At 49.3% G+C, this 15,618-nt stretch overlaps 1 protein-coding gene across 1 annotated transcript; it reads left to right on the top strand.

Annotated features, from left to right (window-relative positions):
• The first annotated feature begins 6,439 nt into the window (after window positions 1–6,439).
• On the top strand, window positions 6,440–15,198 carry LOC111141647 (family with sequence similarity 210 member B). The gene is made up of 3 exons (XM_022494368.1): window positions 6,440–6,625; window positions 12,711–12,886; window positions 13,297–15,198. The coding sequence occupies exons 1-3, from the start codon at window positions 6,440–6,442 to the stop codon at window positions 13,511–13,513; spliced, it is 579 nt and encodes a 192-aa protein (XP_022350076.1). The 3' UTR covers window positions 13,514–15,198.
• Window positions 15,199–15,618: the final 420 nt, after the last annotated feature.

Below are 15,618 nucleotides of genomic sequence, written 5' to 3'. Positions count from 1 at the left end.
ATGTGAGCTGTAGTCTTTAAAGCAGGACTAGGAACGACTCCAGATATTCTCATTAGCAACTGTTTCAGACATTATACAAAAAAAGAAACAAAAAACCTCAGACATCACAGTCCCAGTTAATCCAGAGCCTTCCTATGCACAGAGAATGATCTGTTTGGTTTTGTGGGGTTTTTAAAATTTATTTGTCAGAGAGAGAGAGAGAGGAGCAGCAGGCAAAGGGAGAAGCAGGCTCCCTGCTGAGCAAGGAGCCCGATGTGGGACTCGATCCCAGGACCCTGGGATGATGACCTGAGTCAAAGGCAGACACTCAACCAACTGAGCCACCCAGGCATCCCAAGAATAATCTGATTTTATCTCCAAGACTGTCCAAAGGAGATTCTTCAATGCATCTCAACAGCTCCATCCTCCAACTCCAAAAACTACCACTTATCTCAGGGTGGGGTTTAAAAGCAGCCTGTCTCCCTGAGCGGCTTCACTGAACTGGACATTCAGGCCCCATGCCTTGGGCCCTCCACCACCAGACCTTTATTTACATCTAACTCACACCATTCACTGTCCTCTCCGAATGAATGAATGAGTGAATGAATGAATAGAAACAATAACGGTCCCCAGGTGTACTATGATTATCTTTCCAGAGGGCACTTTATGCTCCGGGCCCTGTGCCAAGCACCATATGTGCATCATTTCCCTGAATCTTCACAGCAACCCTGTGAGGTGGGCGGGTCCCTACCTGTATAACTATTCCCAATTCGCAGAGAAGAACTGATGTTCATAGATGCTGGGTGACTTGCTTAGTCTCACAGTTAGGACACAGGAAGGTGGGGGGACACCCCAGGCCATCTGACTCCAAAGCCCCAGGCCTTGGCTCCAAACCACAAAATGTCATTAGTTCCAAAGCCCTGGGTCAATCTTCTACCTTATTTGTGGGAAAAAAGAAGAGAAAACCCAACCAGGCAGGAACCTGGGGCAGGCGGATTCAGAATCCCCTTAACAGCTCACATTGTCGAGCTCCTGCCCCCTGCCAGGCTCTGGGGTGAGCACTGGAAAGAACGATCCCATTCCAGCCTCACACCAACACCAAGGTGCGTACTTTTCTGTCCCCGTTTCAAAGATGAGGACCGAATGCATTGAGATATGAAGCAACTTTGCAAGGTGCCACAGTTAGTAAGTGGCTGCCTCAGAATCAAATCCAGGCCCATCTGCCCCCAGAGCCCATATCCTTAGCCATGATTCTTCCTCAAAGAGATGGAGAAAAGCAGAGAAGGGAACCCAAAGTCGGTCCAAGTGCAAACAGGGAGGGAGTTACCACGGGGTGGGAGCCAGAAGGAGAAAGTGAGAGGCCACCGCTATCATTGGTGACATTTCTCCACACCAGCTTAAGGGCAGGAGGTGGGGGGGGGGCATTTCCTAGAAATGGAGGAGCTTGAGGGCTTCTTCTGTGTTTGTCTTCTCAATGACTAGAGCCCTGACCTGTACTTTTTCTCTAGTCCCCTTTCTGCCTAACACAGCACCAAACACCATGTGGACCCTGAACCCCCAGTTGCTGAACAAATGAGTAAATGCCCACCTCCCTTTATAAGAAACTGCATAGCTCAAGTTTTCATGGTTTCCAACTCAAAAGTGGTCTATAAGTGGGACCTGGGTGGCTTAGTCTGTTAAGCACCTGACCCTTGATCTCAGCTCAGGTCTTGAGCTCAGGGTCATGAGTTCAAGTCCCACTTTGGGCTCGACATTGGGCATGAAGCCTACTTTAAAAAAAAAAAACTGGTCTGCAGAGTCATGTTTTCCCCTCTGCCTTTCTCCTTCTTCCATTATCCCCCGCAAAGCCACTTGTGTTGAGATGGAGGGAAGGGGGCTGGGGAGTGAAGCCTCTGGGGCACTTACACCACCCCCACCATGCACCCACGGGGTGAGTTTTTTTCCTTCCAGGAAGCCACAGAAGCACTGTTGCTATTTCCACATTCCAGAAAAATAAACCCGAGGTTCGAGGAGGTTGCATACCTTCCTCCAGAACACATGGCTAATGGTCCAGAACTCATCTATGACCTGTTTGCCTCTGAAGACCCTGCCTCATGGAGGGACAGGAATCAGCAGGCACCGCGTGATGGCGGCAAACCCCGCACACATCATCAGTACCCAGTAAGTACACAGTGAGTGAGCCAGTAAGTAAATGGATGAGATTGTTTCAAGGAGAGGGTTGCTAACAGGATCTGTTGCTGCAAGACCTTACAAATAATGGGTATTGAAAAAAGGGCTAGGAGACTTGGCCATTAAGTCTGAGTTATTAAAAGAAAAAAAAGGAATTCACCTGTATATGTCCATTATAATCTATATTAGTCTGCTTGGGCTCCCATAACAAAACACTACAGACTGGGAGACTGGGGACTTAAACCCCAGAAGTTTATGTCTCACAGTTCTGGAGGCTGGAAGTGTGTCAGCTCAGACAGGGTCTAGTGAAAGCCCCCTTCCTGGCTTACTGATGGCCTTCTTGCTGTGGCCTCACACGGCAGACAGAGTGAGCTCGGGGTCTCTTCCACTTCTTATAAGGGCACTAATTCTATCATGAGAGTCCATGCTGTAACCTAACCTAACCATATTTACCTCCCAAAGTCCTCCTCTCCGAATACTATCATAGCAAAGTTTAATGCTCAACACAGGAATTTGAAGAGGTGGGTTGGAAGGGGGACACAAGCATTCAGCCCATAACATCCGTTGCTAGGAGGTTGGATTACATAAGTCATGACACATCAGCACTATAGGATACTCTGCAGCTTTTAAATAATATTCCACTCTTGTGGTTTCAACAGGAAAGAAAACAGTCACATAAGAAGTAAAAAGAGTCGGGGCGCCTGGGTGGCTCAGTGGGTTAAGCCTCTACCTTGGTCTCAGGTCATGATCTCAGGGTCCTGGGATCAAGCCCCGCATCGGGCTCTCTGCTCAGTGGTGAGCCTGCTTCCCCCTCTCTCTGCCTGCCTCTCTGCCTGCTTGTGATCTCTCTCTCTCTCTCTCTGTCAAATAAATAAATAAAATCTTTTAAAAAAAAAAGAAAGAAAGAAAAGAAGTAAAAAGAGTCATGTTATAATACAATTATACAGCATGACCTCATTCTTTTTTTTTTTTCAAACATATAATGTATTATTTGCCCCAGGTGTACAGGTCTGTGATTCATCAGTCTTATACAATTCACAGCACTCACCATAGCACTTACCCTCCCCGATGTGCATAATCCAGTCACCCCATCCTTCCCCCCACCACCTCCAGCAACCCTCAGTTTGTTTTGTGAGATAAGAGTCTCTTATGGCTTGTCTCCCTCCCAATACCATCTTATTTCATTTTTTCCCTCCTTTCCTCCCACAACCCTTCCCCCCAGCCCTGCCTCTCAAATTCCTCATATCAGAGAGATCATATGATAATTGCCTTTCTCTGGTTGACTTATTTCGCTTAGCATAATACCCTCTAGTTCCATCTATGTCATTGCAAATGACAAGATTTCGGGATTTTTATGGCTGCATAGTATTCCAGTGTGTGTGTGTGTGTGTGTGTGTGTGTATACATCTTCTTTATCCATTCATCTGTTTATGGACATCTAGGTTCTTTCCAATTGTGGACATTACTGCTATAAACATTTGGGGGCACGTGCCCCTTCAGATCATTACCTCTGTATCTTTAGGGTAAACACCCAGTAGTGCAATTGCTGGATGGTAGGGTAGCTCTATTTTCAACTTTCTGAGGAACCTCCGTGCTGTTTTCCAGAGTGGTTGCACCAGCTTGCATTCCCACCAACAGTGTAGGAAGGTCCCCCTTCTCCGCGTCCTCTCCAGCATCTGCAGCACGACCCCATTCTTTTCAATACCAGGGACAATGCATACTTTGGCAACACCTGGATCCTGTGGTCCAGCCCAACCAGAGGGCAGGTGGAGCACTGAGATTTTGACAGCCGCTCCCAAGCTACAACAGGGAAAGAGGTGCACTCCTCAATACAAAGAGGGAGCTGAGTAGACAAAAAAAGGAAGAACTAGCAGTCATGTCTTCATCTCTTGCATCCTTACTCCATGCCAGGCCCGGTTCTACAAGCCCTGAAATGTGTCATCACATTTAACCTTCACAGTGCCCTTTGAGATGGGTGCTCTTACGCCCACTTCCTACAAGGAAAGAAGCAGAGACTTCGTTGGAGTCACTTAGCAAAAGTTCGTGGCAGAACCAGGTTCTAAGCCAGGCCTGGACTGCACCAAATCCATGAGGCTAACCACCAAACCCTAAAACAACAAGACCTTCCCTTCACTGTGTCACTCGCTGCCAGCACAGCAGCGGGCACACAGAGTCATCAGAATAATAAATGCCTGACTGGAAATGAACAGAGAGGGACACAAAAAATGATAGATGGGCTGGGGTGGTTGGTTTTGCCTTGGGAAAAGGGACAGAAACAGATAGGAGGACTCCAGACAGGTCAAAAACATGTGGAACAGTCATTGCATCATCTAAAAGAGAAAGAGAATGGGAATAAAAATGCTCTGGTCCACAGGAAGACTTAGGTATGATCAGAGAATATGCCTTGGGAGAAAACTCAGCAGTTGCTCCCAAACGCTGCCCACTCTCCATTTTAACACAGTCCCTCTGCCTGGGCTCAGGAATCTATCCCCGACATTACTATAGAAACAAGCCACATGAGTAAACACAGACCCCCGACCCCAGAGCAGATTGATAACATGTTCTCTTAGAAACCAGGAAAAAGGGGTTCCTCTGATGGAAGGGAGGAAACTTTTTCCTTCAGCACTTCACCCCCTTCCTCCTAAACACTGGACACACACACTCAAGTGATCCACTTCCCACTTGCACACATGCCCTCCCGTGTTATTCACTCTCCACCATACATGCACACACAGCCCCTCTGTGGCACCATCTGTGAGTTACCACCTCACCTCCCAGCAGCCATTCCCTCTAGGTCTCTGCCAAAGGAACCTCAACTGTGTTAGGAAGACAATGTGAGTACTGCTTTGCCAACTCTGCTTCCTTTTGCCAGATTCCCTTGCAACTAAGAGTGATCATGTGACAGACAGAGTTCTAGCCAATGAGACAGAAGGGGCTTCTTGTGGTGGGAGGTGGGGTGGGAGGTTCTAGAAAGGGTTTTTATTTGCTGTTCTACTGAATTTGGGCAAATTGATCCCATCTCTTTCCAGAACCTTCCTGGGAGAAAAGCCAAAGTTTCCCAGACTCCTTTGCAGCTGGGCTTCTGGATATGAATTCATTTCTGACGATTGGATGCGCTTGCACAATATTTTGAAGGCAGAAACGGAGCAGAGGCATCTCCCTGTGGTTTGAGCTCTTTGCTGCTGCTAAACAAGTTTGCAGAGATTGTGGGTTTTCTGCAACAGAATTCAGGTGCCGGTCGCCAGGCCATGGGTGTGGACAAGCAGTTGTGGCAGAGACAGCAGCCTGACTGCCTTTCCAGGGTCCGGTGACCTGTTTTGTGGGAGCTGGAAAGCAGTGCTGCACCCTGGATCAGAGCTGTGGCAGTGAGTTCTAGAGCACATTCATTCCACTGACCAACTCCTGATGCTCACCTTCCCGGTTGTTACTGGCCAGCGTTGCTGTGTCCAAGCAGTCTCTCCTGGGGAAGAGCCTAGTGCCCACTCCTCCAGCTTTTCCAGTTATTTTCCAAGCACTAATTCCCCGTGCTAAATTATTTTCTGCCTAAAATAGCTAAGATCTAGAAACATTTAGAATCCTCTAGTTTCAACCAAAAAATGCTAAAGATGTTGGGCATGAAAAGTGTATGAAGATGCCTCAGGGAAGACACCATTTCTTTGAAACTCAGTTCTTCTGTAGAATGGAGACCAAAGATGATTATTATCATTATCATCAGTTGATAGTTATTGAGTACTGTGGCAGATTGCGTCTCTCAAAGACGGTCACAACAGTATTTCCCATCCCAGAAGCCTTCCACAGGTGACATCGCCACTTTCCATCACGTCGGAGGAATCTAACCCCTCGCTCTTGAATCTCGGCTGTCCTCTGACTCTCTTCTAACCAAAAGAATACAGCCGAGTCGACACCGCCTAAACTCCAAGGATATGGAAAAGGCACGAATCTCCGGCCCCGCGAACTCTGCCTGGCGCTCAGGGTCCGGTCCCGCCCACTCTGCTCGAGGCTGGAGCTCCGGTGGGGCGGGGCGGGGAGGGGCCTGGGAGGAATCTCGCGGCTCGGCCCCGCCCACTCCGCGTGCGCCTCGGGCTCCGGAGGGACGGGGTCTGGAGGGCTCGCTCCGTTCCGGCCCCGCCCACCCCGCGTGCCGTTCCGGAGGGGCGGGGCCGGTGGGCAGGGCCAGGGAGGGATCGCGCGGCTCCGGCCCCGCCCATGCCTCTCCGGGCTCCGGCTCCGCCGGGCCCCGCCCACCGGCGCTCGTTTCCCCTACGGTCCGCTGCGCCCGCGGCAGCGCGCCATGGTCGGGCTGCTGGTGCTCCTGGGCCCCGCCGGCAGGGTGGGCGCCCGGGTCCGGCCTCGAGCTTCCTGGCTCCTGGGCGCCTCAGCCCCCTGCGCGCCGCGCCCCCTGTTGCTGCCGCTGCTCCGGCCCCGGCCCGATGCCCCGCTGCTGCGCGCGGTCGGCGGGGACAGCCGCGGTCGCCAGGTAAGCCTCCCCACCCCCATCCCGGCCCCCGGGCGCCCGGATCGCGGTCCATCTTCGCCAAAATAGAGCTTTAGTCGTCCAGCTCTCTGAGACCTAGACACCCCCACCCCCTCCAGGGCTCCCGAGGCCCCAGTCTCTACAAGCCAAGGAAGCGATCCTCCCAGCTGACAGCTGGAGAAACTGAGGCTCGGGGAGGGCTGGTTATCTGCCCAAGGTCACACAGTCTCTGGCAGAGCCCCAGGTTCCCAAAGCGTGGGCCGGCACCGTGGCGGTAGCCGAGAGAATTGTAACTGGGGCCTGGACTTGCTCTCAGCGTGCTCACAGGGCTGTCAGAGTTGTTTCCCCTTCAAGCAGCGCCGGATCCTCCTCCACACGGGGCCAAGGAGACCGGCTCCAGGGGTGCTGCTGTCTCGAACACCCCCATCACTTGCTGCTACTCCCTTGTTACCTAAGCAAAAGAGCAGGCCTCCCTGCAGGGCTTTCAGGCGAGACTCAGGAAAGAAACACAGTGTTTTGTCCTGTTTCATCTTGGTTACCTTCTTTATATGATACGTGAAACTGGTTTCCCTTCAGAAGGTAATCCCGACTTTCTTCAAAAAAAAAAAATGTTTTTAAGTTTTTTGTTTTTTTTTTTTTTCTTTTGAAGTTTGTCTCCTTAAAGAAAAACAGTAAGTAGCGCAGTCTGGAGACACAGGACTGACAAGTTGGAACACGCAGAACCTGGCCTCCTGCAGTCCCTTTCTTTGCTTAAGGATGGGATTCCTGCGCCTGCACTCACTAGCCTGTGACCTCACCCCACGTAGGCTGCAGGCTCTGAGCCTGTTTGCTGACCTTTCAAAGGGCTACAGATAGCGGCTTCCCAACAAGAGTTGGGGGATGATTCCATGAGCTGAAGCAGGCCTGAGCGCAGTGCCAGTGGAGCTTCCTGAATGAATGTTGCATGGGGATTTGACTCACACCCTTAACATGCCTCCTGCCATCTGCTCCCCCATCGAACGGCAGCAGATCTTGTCTCTAAACCTTGAGCCCTCCACACACATCTGGCTGCCTCCTGGCAATTCTTTATGGATCAGTCCCTCTGTCTCTTCCTCCAGAAAGCCTTTCCTGACCACAAGAGATGCCCTGGGTGCCTCCACTGGCCTCCCTCAGCCCCCTGGGTGTGGATTCTCTCTGCAGTCATCATCTGGAATGGTCTCCTAACTTGCTTGTCTGTCCCATGAGCCACATCAGTTTTGCCCCCAGCACAGGCCCTGGCACTGGCAGGGGTGTGTGTGTGTGTGTGTGAGCACGCGTGAACATGCGTATGTGTGGGCATGATATGTGCGTATAGTAGTAACGAGTGTGGTCTCAGACTCCCCATATTCCTGTCTATTCAATCGTTCTGTGGCCTTGATCAGATTCCCCCACTTCTCTGTTTCTCAGTTTCCTTGTCTGTAAAATGGGATGTTAATAATTCACATTTCTTAGAGCATGAGTGTGAAACCCGCCATCGGGGACATTCTAAATTAATGTTAGCTATTGATGTTACTGTCGCAATAAATGTATAAATCACGGGGCCCCACGAGCTGTGCTTGTTTCTCCTGCTATCTGGTAGATGGGAAGGATCCAAGTGGGGTCAGAACCTAACAGGATGTTAGGGCAAAAGATGCTCATTACTCAAAGTGTCATCTTCTTGAGAAAATACATCACCGTTCGGGCCTGGGAGCAGGTGCAGGGATCTCCCCTGTCGGCTGCTCCTGGCTACCCACAGGCACCTTGTTTTGGGCCATTGGGAGGAGGGAGTGCAGCTAGAGTCTCCAAACATGCCAGGATTTTAATTAAATACCTGAGAGACCTTCCCACGTCTGCCTTCAGCGGGGTCTCCACTCTAACCGGGAGGAAGGAGGTAAAGCCACAGGAGAATCCTGCCCCTTTCACTTAACCTGATTCGTGTCATGTCACCTCGCAGAGCAGCCCAGCCTGCCTACAGTTACACTACGGGAGGGAAATCTTAGGCAAACGATTGGCTCTCTGAGCCCCAGTGTCTTTTGTCAGTTCTTGCTCATGTGCTGCCTTTTCAGGGATCCTCTCCTTAATGACCTTAAACTGGCCGCAATCCTCCCGACAGTCCTGCCAGCCTGCCTCCCCTCTGTGGTGTTTCTCCATTGCACTTGTCCTATCTAGCAGCCCTGATACTTTCCTTTTCTGTTTATTGTTATTGTTATTGTTTATTGAGATATTGTTATATCTCCCCCACTAGACTTAGGCCCCCTGAGGGTAGAGTTCTTTTTCATTCATTGTTCTGTCTCCCCCAATTAGAGCAGCACCCCTCATAGAGCAGTTATCCCTGAATAAGTGAGAAGCACAGCATAGTTGTTAAGAGCAAAAGCCTTGGACCCAGTAGGTTTCCATCCCACCCCTGACAGGTAATTCCTGTGAGACCCTCTGGAAGTTACTCAACCTCTCTGGGCTTCCAGGCTCCTCTTCTGTTCAGGGAGGATGATAGTAGTGCCTGTCTCACAAGGTTGTTGTGAGGATTATCTGAATTAATATTTTCAAAGTACTCAGAAGAGTGCTTGGTACAAAATAAATACAATGTAGTGTTGTGTTTAGTATTATTATTATTATTATTACTGAATGAATGAAAACAGGTGGTACTCCAACCAATGTGAGCAACTCGTGAGCAACATCTTTGCTTTATTCTTTGAATGTTCTGTTCTTCGAACGTACCTGCCCTTCTGAAAGAGCCTTTTATACCTTAATAACCATTTGGCTTGGGGTTGGGGGGTGGCAATCGCACAGGCACACACAAGGATTTGTAAAGGGACTTTGGCTGAGTCCAGACACCAGGGGCCTGTGTCATGTTACAGGCACCCAGGGCAGTGCCTGACGACATAGCACAGGGACTTAGGGGGAATATTTCACAAAGACCTGAATGTCTGAAAAGTTTCCATTCCCTGCAAGCCACCCCCTCAGAAATTCCCTTATTTTAGCTTCTTCAGTCTCCTCCAGGCTTAGGAAGAAAACGGACTGGTTCACAGTGCTTGAAGATACTTCCTTTTACCATGATAAAAGGAAGAAAATTGTCCCAAGATTCTAACTCTAGGTTCACAAAGAACCCGCTACCAGGAAGTAGTCCATTGTGTCTGAATATTTTATCCCTCCCATTGTTTCGCAGCAGATGCGGGTCATTCTGTGGCTGGAAGTCTGGCTGCCTCTTTATTTTTCTTTTGTGGCCAAAAGGCCTTTTGCCAAAATAGAAGTTGTAAAGAAAAGAGCCCTCAACAGAGACAGCTCCACTGGGCTCTGGTGAATGGACAGATGGGGCATAATTAAGTTTGGTTGGGCCAAGTGTCAAGGGTGGGAAATGAAAGGGGCTTTCTCCCTCCTCTGCCTCAGAACACCGTGTGGCACTTGGACTGGGGATTGTAGATTATTGTCCTATCAAGGCCTGACATCTGGCCGCTCTCCCCTCAGCATTGCTTGCTCGGCAGCCAAAGGCGGGTGGGGCCGTGTTTATCAGAAAGAACCTGAGCTCTGAGCTGCCATTCTGGTGGGTGGGAGGAAGAGGCAGGCGAAAGGTTTGAAGAAAAGGGGAAGTCACACGTGCTGGCCAACCTTCAGGAGACTGACTGGTTTTCCGTCTCCCTGCCAAAGCCTTGAAGTCCTGGAAAAGTGTTCCAGAACTTTCAAAGTGTCCAGCTCCTGCAGGACATGAAGCCCTGCGGCCGGCCAGCTCGCCACTCTCCCGCCCCCCCCACCGAACCTCATTCTCCCACCTGTCAAAGTGGGAGCCACAGACGTGCCCACTTCATGGGGGTTACCGTGAGGGTTTTTATGAAATGACACCTTTAAAGCGCTAAGCCCAGCACCTGGCTCAGTAGAGGGGGACCTAACCTGAGGACACAGGTAGTTTCCCCGGAACCTTTCGAAGGAAGTTAGGCGCCACTGCCTAGCAGAATGCACTGTCTGAGGGGCAGCTGGCTGGCTCCGTCGGTGGAGTCCGCAACTCTTGATCTCGGGGTTGTGAGTTCGAGCCCCACATTGGGTCAAGGCCCCCCTGGAGAACATGCTGAGGTGGGGAAAGCCTGGCAAGGTGAGGCAGGATTGGTAAGCAGGGGTTCACCTGGCAACCCTGGACACCTGGTAACAAATCCCAGCGCCCAGGCCTCTCCCCAGAACACGAAATCAGACGCTGGGCACCTGGACACAGATACAAGTGGACCAGCAGCACCTGAGCCCTCTGGGAGCTCATGAGCAAAGGTCCCCCACCCCGGCCCGCCCCACAGGCAGGGCAGGGGCTCCTGAAGCAGGACAGGGCTGGGAGGTCCCCTGCAGCCCTGGGGAGCCTTGTGAGGTTTGGAGGTGCTGCTCTGAGCCCCTATGTTGTTTCATTTTCGTTTGGGGAGTCCTGAGCCTCCCTCCCAGGGACTCTGGGCATCATACTCCTCCCTCTTGCCTTTGAAATGCTGCTCGGGTGCAGCCTGCTCTAAAAATACAAAGAAAAAGCCATCGTGCTACAAGGCAGAAACTGGAGCTCATTGACCCAGATACTTCCTCCCAGGAAGAGCTCTGAGACAGGTCATTAGGATTCTAGAGATCTTTTCAGAAAAAAAGGCACTCTCCATATTGAGGAGGCTTTTTTAAAAGAAATCCAGCATTCTTGGGTTTTTTGTTTCTCCCAAACATTCCAGGCCATGTAGGTGCTCGATAAATGTTAAGAGAAGCCAAGGGACGCCTGGGTGGCTCAGTTGGTTAAGCAGCTGCCTTCGGCTCAGGTCATGATCCCAGCGTCCTGGGATCAAGTCCCGCATCGGGCTCCTTGCTCGGCAGGGAGCCTGCTTCTTCCTCTGCCTTTGCCTGCCACTCTGTCTGCCTGTGCTTGCTCTCTCTCTCTCTCTCTCTCTCTCTCTGACAAATAAATAAACAAAATCTTTAAAAATAAATAAATTAATTAATTTAAAAAAATAAATAAATAAATAAAAAAAGAGAAGCCAAGTCCAGTGACTTGTTTCTGTGCAAATTCAGGCCAGTGCATTTATGGCCCAGGACTTGGCCCTCCCTGTATCTGCTCAGATCTCCAGGGAAAACCTTGATTCTGGTAGTAAATATACCGTAGCTTCTGCTCCATTTGTTTTTTTTTCTTTTCTTTTTTTTTTTTTTTTTTTTGGCACCCACTGTCCTTGTTTTATGGAGTCCAGGATGGTTGTCACGTGTTCAGGCTGTGGACCCCGGTGACCTGGGTTCTAGTTTTGGTGACTTTGGGCCAATTCTTTGGCCTTTGATGCCTATGTTGCTCTTCTGGAAAGTGGGGAGAAAAAAACAGTATCTACCTAGAGGGTGGTCATGAGGATGGAAGCCGACAGCAGATGGAGAGAAGCTTCTGAGCACTGCCCGGCTGGGAGAGTGCTCAGTAAAGCACCATCAGTATCCCCAAGTGTGTGTGCCTCACGGTTTTAGTTACTGTTGATGCTCTAATAGCTTACCAGGAATCCAGTGGCTTCAAACAGCACACATTTATTATCTTACAGGCCTGGAGGCATGAAGTCCAGAACAGGTCTCACTGGGCTAAACGCATGGGCAGGGCTTGTTCCTTCTGGAAGTTCTAAGGGAGAATCCATTTCACGACTTTTCCAGCATCTAGAGGCCACATGCACTCATGGGCCTGTGGCCCCTTCCTCAGATCTCTGACCCGGCTACTGTAGTCACACCGTCCCTGACCCCCTGCCTCCCTCTTTTCACTGATAAGGACCCTTGTGATAACATTGGTCCTACTCAGAAAATCCATGATGCCCTGCCTATCTCAAGATACTTAACTTAGTCACATCTCCAAAATCCCTTTGCCATGTAAGGTAACATAGTCACAGGCTCTGGGGATTAGGACCCGGAGATCTTGGGGGCCATTGTTCTGCTGATCGTACCCAGTACCTAGCCTTTCAGCGTGCTCAGTCACGAAGTGGGCACCAGCTGACTGAGGAGGTAGGGAGTAACTGGTCCATCGCTGGGCAGGAGGGAGGGTGGAACACTGCGCGATATGAAAGCTCCTGACGGTCGCTAACCACCTTGCTGCTGCCCCAGAACATCTCCCCTTCCTACTTGTGCGCAGGACCCCAGCAAGATCACTGCGACGCCAGCCCCTCCTGTCAGCAGCTCGGAGAAGGAAAAGCAAAGCAAGTCACAGCAGCTGAGAAAGATTTTCCAAGAGTATGGTGCCGTCGGCGTGTCACTGCACATCGGAATCTCTCTGATCTCCTTGGGGATATTTTACATGGTGGTTTCAAGGTAAGAGCTCTGGCAGGAACATCTCTTTGTTCTTTACGGTCATGTAGGATTCTTTGCAAATGAGAACATTTTTCCTATGAATGTGTATTCGTCTAGCTGCTTCCAGCATGTTTTTTAAATACTTTAAATCTGGGCACCTGGGTGGCTCATGGGTTAAGCCTCTGCCTTCGACTTAGGTCATGATCTCGGGGTCCTGGGATCAAGCCCCGCATCGGGCTCTCTGCTCAGCGGGGAGCCTGCTTCCCCTTCTCTCTCTGCCTGCCTCTCTGCCTACTTGTGATCTCTCTCTCTCTCTGTGTCAAATAAAATCTGAAAAAAAAAATAAATAGTTTAAATCTTAGAGCCACATCGATCGCCTAATTTAACCCCTTGTGATAATCCTTTTTGTTGTCGATGGTCTCCTTCCGCAGTGGTGTGGACATGTCTACAATCCTTCTCAAACTCGGATTTAAAGAGTCACTGGTGCAGTCGAAGATGGCAGCAGGCACAAGCACCTTCGTCGTGGCCTACGCCATCCACAAGCTGTTTGCCCCCGTGCGAATCAGCATCACCTTAGTGTCCGTGCCCTTCATCGTCAGATATTTTCGCAAAGTGGGATTTTTTAAACCTCCAGCTGCAAAGCCTTGATGAACGCTTCAAACCTGTTTCTTTTAAATAGAAATTTTGGGTTAGTTTTAGGATAGAGCTTTTCCGGGGTGGGGGGGAGGTTAGGAGTAGGGTGGGGACAGGAAGCTAATTGCTATGTTCTTATGAATAAGTTTTCCCTTTGCAACAAAATTCAGGTTTTTTAATAATTGTAATTATTTTGCTTTACAAATGTTGTTAACGCTGTTCCTCATAGGATTTGTACGCGTAATCTAAAATGTCAGTGAAACGTCACAAATTGAGTTGCCATCTCAAACAAAACTGTTTGCCTACAGACGGTCCTTCTGGAAGATGACTGTTGAGGTTCTAGTCTGCGCAAGCCCTCAGGGGTTAATCTTCACTCAAATTCTTAAAGGGCAACGATTCATTAAGCCGGTTTTTAAAATTCCCCTTCCTCCAGTATCTGCTGTCAGGCCGCCTGCAGTTTCATACGCAGTATCTACAAAGCAGCTGCCAGTGTTACCGTTAATGAAGCCGAATTTAAGACTTAACAATATGTAATCAGGATCTAAATTAGCATCAACGCTTCGACATTCATTACCCTTCTTTTAGGGAGGAAGAATAACCAAGTATCTCTGGTGTTTCATCGATGCTAAAACACCTTCCAGTCTGGACATTCTCAAATTTCACTGAAGTAGGTCAAGGTCATTTGTCTCTGTTGGGGTAAAAAATGGAAATTCTGTTCAATAGTAATGGCATCACATGGCTCCTGACGGCCTAATCCACAGGTGAGCTTGGACACTGCACTCATGGAAAGCGAAGACAATCTTTGCTTAACCCTCTATCTCTCAAACGTCAGACATTCCAGAACTATCATCACCATGTTTACATTGTGTTGCTACTTATATTTTTTTGAGTTGAAATTGTTATGTAGAAAAATATTTTATATCACTCTCTAAAAAGGAAAATGAGAGGCAGTTGCTGTAAAAGGGAGGCAGCTGGGAAATACAACATAATACAAGCTGGGGAGGGAGGGGGCGGGCAGGTGTAATTACCTTCTGTTGAGCCACTTTTATCTGATAAAGGAGGTTTGACCTGAGCTTCCCATCACCCCCCCCCTTGCTGTGAGGGACATTATTAGTTAAAAACAGAAACAAGCACACAGATTCAAATGGACATTTTTGTCCCTGGAATGCTTAGGAGCAGGCAGACTGGAGGGAATGCCTTTCTGTGGGATTCATGTAATGCTCCCTTCAGGGCTGTATCCACCCTCAGCACTGTCCACACTGGGACCCCCATTCAACCAGTTCTGCCCTGCCAGCTTGGTCCAGGGAGATCCACTTTGTGGGGGGAGGGTTAATTACAGAAAGGACAATCAGAAGATTAAAGGAACTAGAAATTGACCATCGTGGTTTTACCACCCCGCTGCTGACCGTTCCCTGATTAAGCCTTCGTAACCTATGTCCGTTACTTCAGTTAACTTTTACAAGAAGCTTTATGGAACAAATTCTCCACTTGCAAGATCGTTAAAAGTGGATTCTGGGCCCCCGTCACGGCCGCCCTTTTAAAGCAATTAGCCCATTGCCAAAAGGTTTTATCGATTTCAAGTTGGAACTGCCTTTCTGGGATCTAATTCCAAGGACAGTTGGCTTCATGCTCCTAACCACCTTCTCGACAGTCTCCCTACCACTCAGATCCCTAGTAATGCCTATGCAAAAAAAAAAAAAGCTGACAGTGAGTCCTACAGGTTCAAGGGCTGAAATCTTAAACTTTGACTCCACGTTTGGAGGAATGGAAGTGGGACTGACAGGAAAGCAATAAAACTAGTCACCAAACCAAACAGCCATGGCCTTTTCTTCTAAGCCCCACCTCTGCTCCACTCCTGCGGCCAGTGGCCCCAGCAGAACAGAGAACCTGGAGAAGATGAGATCAAAGGATCAGGGAATATGTGACTTCCACCAGCGAGATGTACAGAATGCTTGTATTTACACTGTTTTTATGGAACTAGGAAATAAAACATGATCTATTTTAAAAATGTAAGCCATTGTTCACCCGATTTTGTATTTGACCAAATGAGCCGCTTAAATTCCCTGAAATAAACATCTTTGTAGTGTACGAAGAACTTTGGATTCCTCGTTTGGTTAAGC

Source organism: Enhydra lutris, unplaced genomic scaffold, assembly GCF_002288905.1.
Source record: "Enhydra lutris kenyoni isolate GAN:26980312 unplaced genomic scaffold, ASM228890v2 scaffoldscaffold6, whole genome shotgun sequence".
In the NCBI taxonomy this organism is placed as follows: Eukaryota; Metazoa; Chordata; class Mammalia; order Carnivora; family Mustelidae; genus Enhydra; species Enhydra lutris.
This window is presented reverse-complemented; position numbering and strand designations above follow the sequence as displayed.